This window comes from Cheilinus undulatus, linkage group 10 (genome assembly GCF_018320785.1).
Source record: "Cheilinus undulatus linkage group 10, ASM1832078v1, whole genome shotgun sequence".
Taxonomy (NCBI): Eukaryota; Metazoa; Chordata; class Actinopteri; order Labriformes; family Labridae; genus Cheilinus; species Cheilinus undulatus.
In genome coordinates, this window is record NC_054874.1 from 20,867,532 (window position 1) to 20,884,869 (window position 17,338).

General features: G+C 40.5%; 1 protein-coding gene across 5 annotated transcripts; it reads right to left on the reverse strand.

Moving 5' to 3' along the window:
- Positions 1 to 372: 372 nt before the first annotated feature.
- ogt.1 (O-linked N-acetylglucosamine (GlcNAc) transferase, tandem duplicate 1) lies at positions 373 to 14,555 on the reverse strand. Of its 5 annotated transcripts, none has more exons than XM_041798101.1 (22): positions 14,204 to 14,555; positions 12,233 to 12,383; positions 11,178 to 11,421; positions 10,189 to 10,257; positions 6,739 to 6,855; positions 6,533 to 6,612; positions 6,017 to 6,212; positions 5,741 to 5,881; positions 5,527 to 5,627; positions 5,206 to 5,359; positions 4,975 to 5,076; positions 4,701 to 4,880; positions 4,234 to 4,392; positions 4,040 to 4,129; positions 3,785 to 3,910; positions 3,483 to 3,653; positions 3,251 to 3,367; positions 2,778 to 2,948; positions 2,250 to 2,402; positions 1,883 to 2,135; positions 1,605 to 1,728; positions 373 to 1,525 (listed from the first exon to the last, which is right to left on the reverse strand). In XM_041798101.1, exons 1-22 carry the CDS (start codon positions 14,238 to 14,240, stop codon positions 1,351 to 1,353), a joined length of 3,111 nt encoding a protein of 1,036 aa, XP_041654035.1. In that variant the 5' UTR covers positions 14,241 to 14,555; the 3' UTR covers positions 373 to 1,350. The 5 variants fall into 5 exon arrangements, with proteins under 5 accessions (XP_041654035.1, XP_041654034.1, XP_041654033.1 ...); XM_041798100.1 differs by having other exon boundaries at positions 4,683 to 4,880; XM_041798099.1 differs by having other exon boundaries at positions 12,233 to 12,413.
- Positions 14,556 to 17,338: the final 2,783 nt, after the last annotated feature.

The following is a 17,338-nucleotide window of genomic DNA, read 5'->3' on the forward strand; positions in this document are numbered from 1 at the left end:
TTCTTAAACTCAAGTACTTTTTGAGGTATTTTCTCTATTTTTAAGTATAATCTACAGAGACAAAATGGCATACTCTGTATACCCACATAGACTCTGCACCGGTTTTCTCATAAATTGGCTGTCTCTATCAATAGAAACACCTTTTGTGGTCCTTCACAACTAGCAGCACTTGTGCATTATACCACATTTGCAGCATCAGCCAACTCAAACACACTATAAGTCATAATCTACTGAAGCCATTTGCTCCGTTAAATACATATGCCAATCAAAGCAGTCATCCCAAGCTAACTTTGGAAACAAATACACAGAAGCTGTTTGCGTTAAATCTTTATTGTTCCACATGACAAAATCAAGTGAGTGCAACAGACAGTACAGAGTTTTGCCATCTCTTTATTATTTATAATATCTGGAGCCCTGTGGCATCATTGACAGCATACAGTTAAAGGACAATACAAAAAGAAAAACGCATAGAAAATACTTACCTACGCCGTTCCCGGTTAGGGTGATTAAAAAACAAGATTCATTTTCGTGAACAGCTCTGACATCTAAACTGAAATATAGGCCCTTTCCAACAACTGAAGCTTCTTTGTCCAGCTCTGTCCAATCATTTTTACAAGCTTAGAGTGACATCGAACAGGACGACAGATACTGTACATTTTCCTTGATTGACAACACAATCCATAAAAGTTGGCATTTGGTGAAGGGGATTTAGACCATCTTCCTCAGAATTTGCACATCTAATCATTGCAGTAATTTAATGACAGCTTAAGACAAACTAAAGAGCTGTTGCAACCTATGTTTTACATTTGCATGTTAAAGCTGATGAAACTCAAAGTCAGATACAATTTTCAAGGTGCAACATTGTCCTTTTAAAACAACACTCTTAATCCATTTATAAATAGATCAACAAGTAGTGACTGGGCATTCTCTCCAAAAGCTGCTGCAAGTCTCATATGCACACTGATGAGAGAAAACAAAGAAACCCACAATCCAAAAAGTGAAGGGGTAAGCAGGGTATTCACAATCCTCTCATGCTCCCCAATTATACTGTTGAAGAACAAGAATCTCAGATGATCAGCCTGAAAGACTTGAGCTCTATCTTAGGCTCATGAAATGCAAGTGCATGCTGCACTAGAGAGAGTGGTGGGACAAATGTGTACATCTGTTGGCTCCTTCACATACAAAGAGTTCCATTAAATGGGAGTGATGTAGATGATCATTTGGGGAGAGGGCTGGTGAGAAAACTGATCATTCCAGACTGGTGCAGAAAATGGTTTAAAATAAAAAAACAAACGAGGATGACTGGATGTGGTTTGGGTAGAAGGGGGGATAACTTTGCGTGCTTTGTGTTCAGGCATTGTCACTGGCCTCTATGATTTGGACCAGGTGCTCTGGCTTGCTGCCATTGCTATGGTGATCCCACATCTGCAGATAGAGCCTCTCCAAGTCCATTGTGTACTGCTTGGTGTTGAAAAGAGGGCTGCAGATCCGCTGCTTCCAAACACGCGCCCTCACCATCTTCAGGCTAAAAGAGACAAACAAAATGGTCAGACTTCAGTGCCTACATGGGTGTCTTTCAAGCGCTGTTAGAGCTTTTGACTTACTATTCCATGTCAGAGCCCAGTTTGACTGCAATGTCCTCATAGTCCTGGCGACTCTGGGCTATCAGCTCAGGGCAGCCCAGACAGCTAAGCTGCGAGGCGGCCACGCGGGAGGCAAGGGTCTCACCTTTATGGAGAAATGTTAAAATTCAAAAGCATTCTTATCGAAAATGTGCCCCACATTAACTACTTTTTAAATCGCATACAAATGTAAAATATATTAAAATCTAATGTGTAACTAAGGTTTAAAGTTCATCCCTGTTATACCCGGTTGTCCTAACCTGGCATGGTGACCATGGGTGTTCCAGCCCAGAGCACGTCCATGCCTGTAGTGTGACCGTTGCATAGAGGGGTGTCCAGGCACACATCAGCCAGCTGGCCCCTCCTAACATGCTCCTCCTTAGGGGCCACAGGAGAGAAGATGATGCGAGAGCCAGGCAAACCCATGTTCTGAGCATACTGCTGGATGTTTGGTTCACCCACAGCAGGGAAACGAAGAAGCCACAACACACTGTTGGGCACACGCTTCAGAATCTGCAGGGAGAGGTATGAAATTGACTCTTAGCACAGATTTGGAATAGAAAACATTTTTAAACTGAGGTGTTGGAAGAACACTGAAAGGAGCTGTAGCCACCGAATTGCACTTACGTTGGCCCACATCTGAAGAGTAGGGGGGTCAATTTTGTAGAGTTGGTTGAAGTTACAATAGACAATGGAGTCCTCCGGCAGACCATACTGGGAGCGCGTTGTCACCACAATAGTCCGTGGCACCTCCTCTCCAGTGGCTGCTTTGTTGTTGATCTAAGATCAAGGACAAAATGTATGTTTGGAAATTTCAGAAGCCCTGATGTTTCAACTCTGAAGAGTGTCAAGATCTGTGATTGTTTAAACCCCTCAACATTGCTGAGTCTACTCCCAATGATAAAATTACAGCCAATCCATAGTGCCATGATTACCCTCACCAATAGTTCTGTGCTTTCACCTTACATTCATAAAAACCTCATACCTGTAGGGACAGAGTCTCAGAGACTACAACCACATCTGTGATCTGAAATCATAGTAAGCCAACTTCATTTTCTGCTGTTGCCTGGTTTCTACATTTGTTTATGTTCAGTGTCCATGGTATAGCGTGGTGATTTACATTTACATAGAGAAAAGTGTCTCTTTAACACATACCTGTGTGGTGGCCAGGCCATTGCTGACAGTGAAGCCATTGATTGTGACCTGTATTTGGCCTTGGTTGATCATGTTAATGATTGCTTCAGCTGCTGTGTTCATTGGGATCACAGGCATGGACAGGGCTCCGTTGGAGTCCCCAGTAGCTTCCTGGTTGTTGTCACACTTCATCTGGTAACACAAAACACTTTCTGTCAAAGTAATTGAAATATACATTTTGGACCGCCTAGGTCTTATGTGTAAATTTAAATGATATTACCATGAACAAACACATCAAAATCAGAGGATGTTAACCAAGATTAACTCTCCAGCACAACCAAAAAAAAAAGAAGTGGAGCCAACACGGCCACCTAGTGGTCCAATGTTAAGCTGCAATGTCCTAATCACACCTAACACATTAGGTTCTATGGATTGCAAGTAAGAGACAAAATGATGCATTGATTAAAAAATTTAACTACAGCCTCTTGACTCACCTTTATCACTTTCACATCTGGCAGACTGTCCAAGAAGGCCTTCAGATCAATACCATTAAGAACAATGCGGTTGTCAAAGATGTGTCCATTTGACTTGAAATCAATCACTGCCTTTTTCTGAGGTTCAGAAAAGAAAAGAATGGTTACAGACTTCTTAATAAAAACAGTATGGTTTCTCTTCTTGTTTGCATTTAACAAGATCATAAAAGACAGCGATATTAGAACAAGAAACCTTTAGGTGAGGGAACATGTTGGCATGGTCTCCAATGAAGAAAGTGTTGGGCATGTAGGCCAGTTTCTCAGAATACTGCTCGGCTACTTCTAGAGGAGATGTCTCTTTGTCAGTGATGATGTAGTCCATGAAGGGAGCCCCACTGGTTCCAGGGTAACCAAGCCACATGGCCTGTTGAACAGGAAGAGCAAACTTCTTGTGCACTCTGATTCTTTTAAATGAACATGTAAAAGGATCACAGATTTCTTGTAGGGGTTCTAATTTCTTTGCAAGCATAGATTTTATTGAATTTATGCCCTCACCTGAATAGGAGCGGGTCGGAGGGCAAAAAGCTCATTTCGGGCTCCCTTAGTGTATCCGTTCATGTTGACCAGAATGTGGACTCCATCCTGATGAATACGGTCAGCTGCCTTACCATTGCAAGGAATCTAAAAGAGTGTTTCAGTGACTTTATTGTCTCATAAAAACAACGAGAATAATCAAAAACTTATCATTAATGGATTACAGACAATAAATGACTACATTAATTAAAAGACAGTCAAGGCCATAACCTTTACCTGTGAGAGGTCTGTGAAGTGATGAGCCTCAGCTACTACCTTCACACGGAAGTTGGTGCTATCATCAGGGCTAAGCGCATAGCAGAACACCTTGAGAAATGAAAAAAAAAAATAAAAATGTTAATATGTAATACATTAAATACTTTCCATGTAGTATACTGTATATATATATAAAGCAAATTAATTGGACCTACCTCAAATTTCTCTGGATTGTGCATTCCAGGAATGGACTGCATCAGGTGGGAAGTAGGGTGGTTGCCAAAGTCAGAGCTGACGTAGCCAATGCGCAGACGCCCACTGCTGGCTTTCAGATCTTTGGGATGCTCAAAAGCAGGCTTGTGCAGCGCATTAATCTGTGGAGAAAACAGTATTGTAAGAATACAGCATGAGGGAAAAACTGCCCTTTTACCTTTTAACATCAACAATTTCACACTGGCCCCCAATTTTTAAAAAATATTCTAGTTATTTTCATTCAACCACAAAACACTCAATCCCTGCAAGCAGCCCACTCACCACCACCTTCTATAAAGTAAAAAATACCCAGTTACTTGCCCATCCCTTACCTTCCCCATATCCCTGCAGACAGCCACTTTCATCACCAGCCACCTTCCATCCCCCCAAAAAGTAATTAAACAGTACTTGCTTTGATCATTGCGTGTACCTTATCCAGGCAAAGGTTCCCATGGCGTTCAGCAATAGCCTTGCGGAAGCCATGAGAGAGTGGGTACAGCATGCTGTGGTGAGGATGCACTGAAGGCAAACGGTTCTTGTCCAGCTGGTCTGCAACAATGCTCACAAGTTTCTTCATCCGCTCATCATAGTCTGTCCAATCACATACAATCTGAAGCAGGAACAATATTAGAGAAGATTACCTCTGATTCAACAGGAGAAAAAATTAACCAAGTGTTACAAATATGGTGAGAGAGTATAAGGACCTGTAGGCAATGGGCCAGGTTGCAATAAGCATCAGGGAAGTCAGGCTTGAGTTTCAAGGCTGTACGGTATGATGCAATGGCTTCTGGGATGTTTCCAGAATCCTATGAATTTGGAGAAACAAAAGATGAATGAACTGAGAAAATTTAATGTGACAGAGTTTTGATTTAAGTCAATTATTTCTACTGAAATTAACACACTTTACCCAGGTTACAGTGAAGAATAACCCCTACCTTGTGAATTGAGGCCAAATTGCTGTGAGCATCAGCAAAGGCAGGGTTGATCTGGATGGCACGAGTGTAGCACTGGAGTGCTCCCTGTACATCTTGCATTTCCTTTAGTGTATTGCCCATGTTTGAGTAGGCATCAGCAAATGTGGGACTGATTCTGAATGTAAAAACAAAAACTTAGCTTGACAAAAGTATGTGAAAGAAGTATGTGATGTAATTTCAACAAAAAGCTTGTTAAAAAAGAAGAAATTTATGAGGTAAATGGTTTAGTATTACACCAACAAAGAGTGGTGCATTTAAGGATTTGGTTTAAAATGAACACACCTGATGGCCTCCTTGTAGTGCATAAGGGCCTCCTGGAGTTTGCCTTGCTGCTGAAGAACACTGGCCAGGTTGGAATGAGCTGCTGCAAACTCTGGGAACACCTAATGAAAAACAAGGGTTATGTAAACAGTTTTAAAAATCTTTGCTCATGTTGACTGCAATCACCAAGTTTGGTTTGACAGGCCTTTTTTTATATGGAAGACTCCTCACTCACCTCCAGAGCTTTTCTATAGAGCTGAACTGCTTCCTCAATATTGCCCTGCTCACGCTTGATATTGGCCAAGTTGTTAAGGGAGTCTGCATGGGTTGGACACAAACGCAAGGCTGTGTTGTAGCATTCTTCTGCTTCAGATACCTGAAACAGACAGAAGGATTGTAAAAGGTGAACTTCAGCAACATCAATCATTTCTGATTCAAAATAATTATTAATGCTTATGGAATTCACAGATGCTGTTTACAGTAGGCAACTGCACATGAAGTGTATTCTTACATTGCCTTTCTCTTTCAGGGCATTTGCCAAGTTGCAGTAGGCATCAGGGAAATGGGGCTGCAACTCAATAGCGCGACGGTAGGTGTCAATAGCAAGGTCAATAAGGCCTTGTTCATAGTAGACACAGGCCAGGTTTCCATGGACAACTGCATGGTTGGGGCTTAGACTCAGGGCTCTCAGATATCCAGCCACAGCTCTGAAAATAACAAGAGAAGGTGTGGATACAAGATATGCCGAAGTTAATTTCTTACTACATTAAGTGTTGTACATCAACACTGCACTGTTACAAAGAAACACTCAATTGTGTGACTGTGGGTGCAGCCTATCTACCCTGCCTGAACGTCACACTAAAATACAGCTACAAGATCCACAGAGACAATGAGATAATGGAGATGACAAAGTAACTCGTTCTACATTCCACTGTAGGTGTGGTAGGATGTTGTTTCAAAGGTTCAAGGTTACATGCAATTGTGACGGGACAATTATACTGTCAACTATGTTGGAGGCTGGGCTTACCTGTCAAAGATGCGAGCTTCCTTCAAAACATTTCCTAAATTGATGTATGCATCAAGGAAGTTTGGGTCCAGAGTCACTGCCTAAAAAGTAAAAAAAAAAAAAAAAAAGATAAAAGACAAGCTTAAAAAGGGGAACCGTCGAGGAAAAAAACTGGACAGGGTGTGGTAGATTACAAAAATTGCTTCAAAAATACATATGCAACTGACCTTTTCGAAATGATGTATGGCCAGCCATATCTCTCCCTGGGCATTAAACACACAGCCCAGGTTGCTCCAAGCCACTGCAAAGTTGGGTTGAGTCTCAATGGCTTTCAGGTAACAAGCCTTTAGTGGGTTTATAATGTAAAACCACAGGAAAGGAAGAGAAGAGGTAGAGTGGGAGAGGTAGAGTATGTAGAAGGGGGGAGGGCAGGGATTGTAAAATAAAAGTAAATAGAAGATTGAGAGTAAAAGTAAGAAAAACAAAAAGGGCAGAGAAAGCAAAATTAGTAACTATTCTCCATTATGGCAAAAAGTGAGTCTGCAGTATGGGCTCGTGTGCGCTTGTCTGCCGCGCTAAGCTGCATTGCTTTTTCCTACGCTGCGCGGATCCAACCAACACCCACACCAACGCCTTCATCCTTCAGTTATGACCACATTTACTTAATCCAGTGGTTCTCACATTTTTCACACACTGCTGCCCACTAAATATTTTAACATTTAAAGTTGCATCCCCATCAACAGATCTAGTATCTAATTATCAAAAAGCAACAAACATAGGCATGAATGATACAGATAATTTTTGTGGGCATACTATCACACAACCTAGGATTCTTGACTGTTCGTGCAAGTGATGGTCCCTGTAATGCATGCGCAACAAACGCGAGCGTGTGGACGGTGTCTGCTGCCACCACAACATTGCATTGTAATGCTGTTTGCGTGACCTTGCTCCTGGCAAAGATCAATATTTTCGCTGCTGCGCCCGCTGAATGGCCAAATGAGACAGCTGCAGACCAACAACCCCTAGCAGAACACCTGCAACACCAGACTGGCTCACATTCAGCTCCCACAGAGGATCTCAGGAGAAAGAGGAATACGTAGGGGGCTGATGGATGAACCATCTGCTAGACTGTGGTGATATGGGGAATTTTGAGATAAAAACACGAGTCAATGAAAAGGCTTTCCTCTGCTTATAAAAACATTTTTAAGCCAATTATGCCTGAGCTGTGGGGGCATTTAGGAGCGAGGCTGGCCATGAGTGGGGAGAGGTCAGCAACCAACAGGCCAGAGGGATTGAGGGGAATGGGTGTCGCATGCTTGCGCTTTCCGCCTTTTTGGTTGCTTGGAGAAATCGCTGCGCAGCCCATGCGCTACTGCAGACTCACAGCGCACTATCTGCATCATCATGAGAACGCTGCAACTCCAAATAAAGAAGGAAAAACAAAACAAAATAGGAAAAATAAACAACATGTAAGAGTTAGAGGGTTCTTACTTGATTTTCACGATTATTGCTTCCAAATCCAAGTTTTTTTAAAATATAACACAAAACTGAGTAATTAGTATAGCTTTTCATTTTTAGAAATTCTTACTGTAATTTGTTTATTTACGTTTTTTTCTGTTGGTCTTCAAAAGGAAGCCACAAGACAGAGGAGCTCAAGCATGAAGTGAGGTGGTTTTTCTTTTGTTGGCAGTTACAAACCCGTTACCATATTTTTGGACTTTGTCAGAGTGGTGGCCGCAGCTGGCTGGAAGAAGAGGAGAGGACTGAGGCTGCCCTAGTGTTCCTTTCCGCCAGGCACCTACGCAGGAATAGTGTCACCCACCTGAAACCTTCTAAATAACAATATCAGTTGTGGAAAAACCAAAAGAGACAAAATCAGAAAACAAGATCGTTAGTAAGAGTTCTCAAACAATACATTCTTTTCTTATTATGGAAATAATACAGGCTCTTCCAAATCACAAAATACATAAAAATAGCCTTGGTTTTCATTCATGCAATGAATTTTTCATTTTAGAGAAAACGAAAAAAAAGTTCTATGGGTGAGTGGGAGGGAAGAAAGGCTTTGATTTGTTCAGTTTATTAACTAGATATAGATGTCCTTTAATCCAGTTTTCATATCAAACTACAGGAGGGCAGTTACTGGCTTGATCTTGCCCAAATGAACTGATCCCATTTCTTTGGGAATAATATTACATCTTTACAAGAAAAGGTAAGAAGTATCAATCATTACTTTTGTTTTCTTTTTAACATTTTCATGAAATAGTTTAAAGCTTTGATTTCTTTATCCTGGCCTGCTTTCTTGAATCCTGGCCAATGAAATAGGGAGAGAAGTCTGTGGTGTAATTATTTGTATCTAGAAGCCTCCACAGCTCTGAAATAAAGAGGTCATCGCTGTTGCTGCGCGTGCATCTGTCTTTCTAACCCAGCATCTGACGCAGGCGGTGGAGTGCAGAATGTGAGCTGTCTGCCTGACACAGCTTGGACCACTTTAAGGCACTTAACGAAGTATCTGGACCCTTCACAGTTTAGCATGTTATTAAAAACGGCAGTGGATATCAGAATAGATAACCACTTAGCATTGTATTTATCATTTACAGCAGTAAAAAGACTAACTTGGTAAAAGTTTATGAAAGTCTTGTCTAGCTATGTTTAGGCACTAATTGTTCATCACTGAAAGGTCAGGAAGACAGCTCTGAGCGCGCACACTCCACCAATCCTCAGCAAGCGCGCGGGGGGTGGAGCGACAGAGCAGGGGAGATTGTGACTCCCTGATGCTCCTCCCCACTCCTTAACCCCCCAAAGCACAAAATAAGATGGCCTGTAACCAGTGGGACAACTCCACATCTCCAGATTACCCCAACCCAGGGAACCCTCTCCAAAATGGGCAAAGTTATAAAGTTACAAGGGGGAAAAAAACAACACCCACACCAGCAGTAACTGTACTGACAGTAAACTGACACCTAAAGCTTCTCATTGGGCACTCATCAATAATACTGGAGTACAGTGGTTAGGTTAGAAACCATCTTATCTTTTGCACTGAAAATATTAACTAGTGTCTCATCAGTTCATATATTCCTCAAAGACCGAGCCAGCATTTTCCCTCCAAAGTCAACTATATGAAAATGCAAGGGTCAAGGTCCAATAATGACTACAAAAATTTTTTTTCACAGAATAAACTCCAGCCTTTCTTCCTGAAAGGGGAAGGGCTGACCTCTGGTAAAAAGGTCAAGGTAACACAAAGGACATTAGGACTAAGACTGATATATAATGGAGAAAAATGTAATAAGCAAACTAAATGTAAAAAATGTATATTCATGAAGCCGTCAAAAAGTAATTAATAGAGATTTTTTTGTACTTTAAATTTAAAAAAAATACAGAAAACCTACATTGAGTCCAATACTTTCAAAGAGCTTTAATAAGTTAGGGCTGAGAGGCTCACTACAAATCTGAAAAAAGAGAAAAAGCTACCTTCACTTGGCCCAGAGGGTTGAAGGAAAGGACTTGAATTGACTGAAAAATCTCAAAAGGGGGAATAGGAACACCATCTATGACCCTTTGGGAGAAGGGCACTAAAAACAAAAATTCAGAAAAGGGGAAAAAAGAAAAAAAAAAAAAAAAAAAAAAAAAAAAAAATACAAACAAGACATCTACACAAACGCCAACCCGGTGTAACATACCTTGGCCTCTTCCAAACGCCCAAGGGCTTTAAGCAAATTGCCCAAGTCACTGCGCACACAGTAAAGATCCTAAAAAGACAACAAATCAAGTTTTTATTTTAATGTTATATTTAACTACAGTTTAAGGTTCAAATCCAAAAATGTGTGTCATTTACAGTATTTTTCATCTTGGCATGAAGTACTGTAAAATCCGGAATATAAGTCACCCCACTATACAAGTTGCTCTGTTTTGAAATCTCACAAAGGGAATAAAAGTTTAAACCAACATGTGAGATTATGTAATTTTTGTTTGGTAACATGCAGTTTCTGTGCAGCCATGTTGCTCTTTTAGTACCATCTGTTTTCTTGTGGTATGGAGTCTGCACATCTAAAATTTATAACACCGTAGTTAAGATCTCAGCCTGCAGGGGTGAGATGGATTCACAACTCACAAATCACTCTGCCCTCGTCTGACCGTCACCTGTTGTTCTTACTGAAGAGTGTTCTCAGTTAAACCAACACTCCAAATGGTTTATTTAATTAACGGTGTATTTCCTGTTTTCTTAAAACGCATGCAGTTATGACACGATGATGGGGGAAAAGCAGTTAAAAAGTTGCGCCAACCCCCACCAGTGCGGATAGTGTGTCTTTAACTATTCTTCAAGTATTCTACATGAGCAGTGAAACCAAGGCCACATGGTATGCCCATATGTACTTGCATACTTATGGGCATGTCACCATTAATTTGTCTATGTGTTAAACGCACCTGCAATCCCATGATGTCCAATTAGTGATTTTAAATATACTCTGTTTCATTTGTCCTGTACAGCACTTTGGTACAAAACATTTCTTTGAAAGCATTCTTTAAATAAAGTTGACCTTGACCTAGTGTATAAGCTGCAGGTAGCTTAGAATGAAAAAAAAAAAACAAAACAAAACAAAATAAAAGATAATATACACCGGATTTTACGGTAACTTTCTGGGTTTTCATCAAAAGTCAGGTGACTTACAGGGTTATACTGTAATGCAGATACATAGGCCTGCACTGCTCCCTCCATGTCCCCTGCTGCTACCAGTGCTGCTGCCAAGTTGATGTATCCATCTATGAAATCTGGCTTCAGTCTCAGTGCATGACGATAATGCTCAATGGCCTCCTGCAGTTGCCCACGCTCCTTATACACATTTCCCAGGTTGGAGTAGGCCTCAGCCAACATTGGGTTCTGTTTGATGGCTAAGGTGCTGAAGTGAGCAGACCTGTAGGACCAGGATGAGTGTGAATGGTTACAATTGTGAAAGAGTGGCATTGTTGGCTTAATACATTAAGGCAAGGCAGCAGTGAGGAACAAGTCAGGAAAAGATCATTGTTACAAGGCATATGCAAATATTTGAGACATCTAGCCAAGTTTTTCTAATGACACTGAGATCTAATACAATCTTTGTCTTACACAAAGTATCAGGCAGCCAGTATACTCCAAATCAAACCATTTGTGAAGACAGAAGGGGGGTTGGGGTGTAGTGCACCCATAGCCAAGACTATGCAATATATATCTGACTTTGATAATCACATGGTCATACAGTACACATGTTGTAACTTGTTACAGATGAGGATTGTCATTTATAAACAATTTAGGGGCACACACCAATATGCTATTATTTGGTTGCTACCGACCAATATATGATAAGTTTTCATTTGGCCTGTATATTTTCTCTTATGGCTGTAACTGCCTTTTTTAACAGTGTTATGGCAGCACACTTTCTGCAATTTGCTTTGGAGTACACAGTGCCATAAGGAAACACAGAAGAGTGTAAAAAAGATTAAATATTAAAACCTGCAGCTTGCAAAACCCAAAACCATCACTGTGGTACCTGTAAAGCAAGAGTTTAACCGCCACCAAAAGACTGTTAGAATCATGAGGGGAAAGACCGTGATTACATTCAAATGAGCAACTGGATTCCCAGGAGAGCATGGAAGCTGCATTTGACTGCCAAAACCAGCTGAATGTCACAGAAGACCCCACCTCCACGCCATAAGCTCAGTGTGCGTTGTCAGCCCCCCACACCTCACCTGTCGAGTCTTCGGCACTGGAAGTGGATGGAGGACAGGAGCAGCAAAACGCCTGTGTTATCAGGCTCCTGCCTCCAAAGCTGCATGCAGTGGCGCTCAGCTGCCTCAAAGTCCCCTGACTGATACTCTCGATGCGCCAGCTCAGCCAACCCTTGGAAGGAAAGCATACGTTTTGTCGGTTCTGGAGCACCAACACAGCCCAAGAAGGGGGAAAACAACATGTTAGAGGCGATGGAAGAACATAAAACAGACAATGAAAACTAAAAATTAAGAAACAAAATAATGAGGCTAACACTGTTGATGACAAATAATGGCTTACAACATGAACTCAACAGAAAATAATGGGGTACTTAAAGGTAGCAGTGAAAACAAGGGTTGGGATTTCTTCATTTATGCTTAAAATGTTATTTCTTTAATTATTACTTTTAAATTATTTATATTGTTAGATTGTTTTGATTTAATGTAAGTGCACTAGGCAGCCATTACTGCCTTACAACATAAAGTTTCAGTGTTTCTGAAACACAGGTATATCTTGAGTATTCTTAATTTTTCAATTAATAATCAATGTAACATTTAAATGTGGCATTTTTGATGACTTGATGCAGTAACAGACATGAAAAATGCAACATAGACCTGGGGGGGAAAATGCACATGCTGATAAAAAGGAGGTGAGATGAGACAGGCAATATTTCTGCAATTATTTCAAATCTCACATTTGTAAAGATGAATCAGTACCTCAACAATACAGCTACCATGCGTTGGGTGCTTTGAAAGCATTACCACAAGTTACATTTGTGGCTATAATTTAATACTCTATAAAGATTTTTTTGATTCTCAATGGAAATAATTCTCTTGTTCAGAATTTGATTGTTACATTTTTCATAGAAAAAACATTCAAATGAACCTAGAGTATCATTTCAGGTTAGTTTATTTAGGGTGTGGCATATTTGGCTTTAGAAGGCAGCCATGTTCTTGTGTATACAGTTGGGCGTATGAGTCCTATTGCAAATACATTCTTATTGACATACAGTAGATCCACACCGCTGTAATGATGCCATAATACCAGAGCACACAGGAGGATCCTGGCAGATCAAGTCCACCCATCCGTGAGCATTGCATCATAATGCTTGTATGTGGGAAGGCTGGTGCCTTTCAGTGTACTCAGTCCTAATACATTTCATCAACAGCCATGTAAAATTAAAAAAAAAGAGAATTTAATACTACCAAGCATTAAACTGAGCAAAGGTACATGTCACAAACAAATGTATGAAAAATGTAAGGCCTTAACCTTGAGCAACTGCGCCAAGCAATGATGTCTAAACGGTTAGTTTGAACTGCTGTACTGCCATGTAGGACCATCTTCGTAATAATGCATATCACAAGTAACAATGACAGTTATCACAACCAAAGGATAATTTCTTTTTTTTCCTCAAGGGAAGCCATTTTTGCCTGATCCCCCTGCGATTGGTGCGATACGACATCTTGATTTCGCCCCGGCTAAATGCTAACCAACCATATCATAAGCTAACATTGACCATACAGCAAACGACTTTAAGACAAAACTATTGGAAGTCAGCGCATAGTTCACCATGAAACGTTACTATAATGTTAATGTATGCCTCATTTAACGGTCTTTGTCTACATATACATATATATGTACATATACAGGGGCATTTTAACAAGCCAACGGCTATAAATTATGCTAACATGACGTTACCAACCAGCCCTACAATTACAAATAATGTAACAACTGAATTATTACCAGTGTCTACGCTGCTAATATATTTTCTTCTGTAATGCGAATAAAAATATCCTCTTTAATTTTAATGTACGTCGGCGTTATGCCATCCCCCAACTCATTTCTACCTAGCTTACTAGCTAGCAGACGTACTCCTTGCGGTACGAGACTGTCGTCTTCACAGTCTTCTGTGCAATTTGGTATCAAGTGGTAGCTAAATAAAATAAACCAACCTGTGCTGTCAGCCACGTTCCCCACTGAGGTCGCCATCTCCTCAGTCTTCGTGTCTTGCACCGTGGTCGTCAATGTGTCTTCTGGTTGATAACAGTTTCAGAGAAAATGTGCGATGAGCACTTGCCTTTGTCGGCTGCGGCCAGCAAACACGTTGCCAGGGGAGCTAAATAGCCTGCCTAATCTTTGATCTTCCGCACCCTGTGAAGCGTTTAACTAAGTTCCTGCATTTGTAGTTTATAGCTGGATGATAATTAATAAGCTAACCACGTTTTCGATATTTATCTAATACTGGTATATACTTTAGTGCCGCATTTGGGTTCAAGCTGGTTTCTCCTCACAACAAAGCAGCTATGGAACATAAAATGGCGAAATGGGTGGAACTAATTTTTTAGAGAAAGTAGACCCGCTCCACACCAGCACGAGCAGACGTCCGTGTGAAACTGCAATGCATTTTTAATAAATGATATGATCATTTAACTTATGCCCTTTAAAACTAATTTCTGTTGACCAATCGCGCGTCGAGAGTCTAAGTGCGGAAAAATAACTATTGCGAATGACAATCCGCGGAAGAATACAGTGGTGCAGAGACAGAATGTAAGTGATAATTGAGCGTAGTAGTGAAAAGACAGCACCAGTGCTGCACTTTTACATGAAGCGGTTTTTCATGTCGATTTCAGTAATCATTCCTATTTTATCTTATACCAGCCAGACTATGCACGCCACGGGTAACTGTTAGAGGAAACTGGTAATGCAAAGCAATGGTTAAAGGAGATGAAGATTCAAGTAAATGCCAGCTTCAGTGCAGACCCGAATGTTTGCATTAAAAAATACAAGGTCCTACACTGAAATGGCATTCCAAACACTTAGTACACATTTTAACGCATTAAATACATGGATATCATAAACGGATTGTGGACTTGTCTTTAATTCACATTGCTTATCAAACTAAATAAACAAACACAAAATGCAGATAGGTTTTCCTTTTGAATTGTCTTTAGTATTCTTGCTCAAATCAGCAAAAGCACAGCAAGACCGTACCAGAAATAAGAAAGTAAAGCATGTCTTAGGTGTAATGCGTTGCTATATGTTGGTAACACACACAGCATGCATTAAGTCTCAAAGTATTAAGTTATAGCATAAGTGGAAAGTAATTAAATGCATTTACCCAGAATCACTTTAACTGAGTTGTGTTTTTGGTTCTTGTACTGTTATGACCTCATTTTGAAATTAGAATTTTTTCTTCTACTCAAGTAAGTTTTTAATCAGAGTAATTGCTTTTTTTACTTGAGTGCAACACTTCTGTTCTTTTTCCAACTCTGTTGACAACACCATAGCACAGAGTGATTCCACATCACAACCCACTGTTCTCCGTTATGCCCTTGGGCAGTGTTAAGATGTGTTTGGATGTTTTCTGTTGTACAGGGATCTCTGTTCAGGTTCATTTGTTCAGGTTTCTGGTGATAGTTTATGTTTTTGTTGTGAGACACATTTGCACCCTGAGTGAAGTTGTCAACTTGGTTAGACCACACACCTGTGACTTTGGGTGTTCCTAAAGGATGCATAGTGCGTTATCATCAGTATACATTGCCTTGCTGGGAGCTTGAGTCTTTGCTTTGTGAGTTTGATTAACACTGACAATTTTGCTGTGTATTTTACTTTATTATAGAGGTGTGACTTTATCTGAACAATCTGGTTGGAGATCTATTCTCTTGTTATTGCCAGTAAGATTGCATTTCACTTAAATTAGAAACCTTTTACATTTACTTGAGTAGATTTTAAAACCAGTTCTTTGACTTTACTTTTACTTGTCATGCACTTTTCCACCTCTAATTAAATTAAATCTAGTTCTTAAAGCAGTGCTTGGTAAACATATTAGGTTGACCTAGTGTTGCTTGGTTACCATTAGAGTTCACGGTGATGTGCTGCATTTCTAAACAGAAAGTGTTCACATTTTGATGAAGAAACACAACATTTTGTTATATAACAGACACATTTCAAGCCATTTAACACACTGCCATACATTGATGAAATAAGTGCAACTGTTCTGTTGTAAAGCCAAAACGTCTAACTAGGATCATCAGGCAGTTTCAGCTGCGAGAGCACACTTTTTGGGGGTCTATGCAATACTCACAATCACCAACAGAGGGCAACTTCTGCAAACATATCTGGAGAATTTTTGGAGGTTTGTAAAGGGTCTGAAAACAGGATTTTGTATTGCAGATTAAGGGCCTAAGTTTCTGATATTTATGATTTTAGTTGTATGATATTGTGTTGTATAAAAAAATTGGGTGCTGTTGAATGTTTCCCCCAAAGTGGAGAGTCCTTTCTCCATTTTGTTATCAAAACTGACTGGCATCACAATGTCAGTACAATCCTCTGTCAGGATCATTTGGAATCTAAATTATTTGTGGCACACTTCATTTTCTCCTCATTTTGCACACTCCAACTGATGAATCTGTTCAATTCATTTTGAAGGATGTGGTCTACAAAGTGACAGTCATTAACGTGCCATTCTGCCCTGAAGATGTTGAAAAGGGGGCTCTGCTTGCTGCACCCCAGTTTTTTCCCATAGTCCCACTATGGGAAAAAGGTTGACATCATTGCCCATGTTGGCTTTGCTCTGTGTGCTCAAAGCATGCATAGGGTGCAGGGTTTGTGTACTCTTCCACACTTTGCTCTCTTCACTCTTCACACTGCTTAGCGGTCACTTGTGCACAGAATGATGTCATGGGCACTGTGTGTCTATGGCAATTGCATCTGACATGCTTTATCTTTGTGCAGGCTACAGTCACTAAGAACGCAGTCAGGGCGAACACATCTTCCTCTGCCTAAAGGGTCGGTGACAGTGCTCCACAAACAGACCCTGCTTTCACATAAGCTATTTTCGGCAGCACGTGAGAGCAAGAGGTTCATTCACTCATAGGTCATTTTAGACCGGTCGCTATTAAAATCTCCGCATAGCCTGGAGATATTGGGAGTTTGTTGTTGCTGTTTAATTGCTTTGTTTGGATATTCTGCTACCAAATGAGTGGCCTAAATTATTGCAGCCCATTTACTTTAGGAGAAGATCCAATTCAAATTGATGACCCACATTATTTGTAATGTTTTGGATGTCTTTCATAGCAACTTGAATG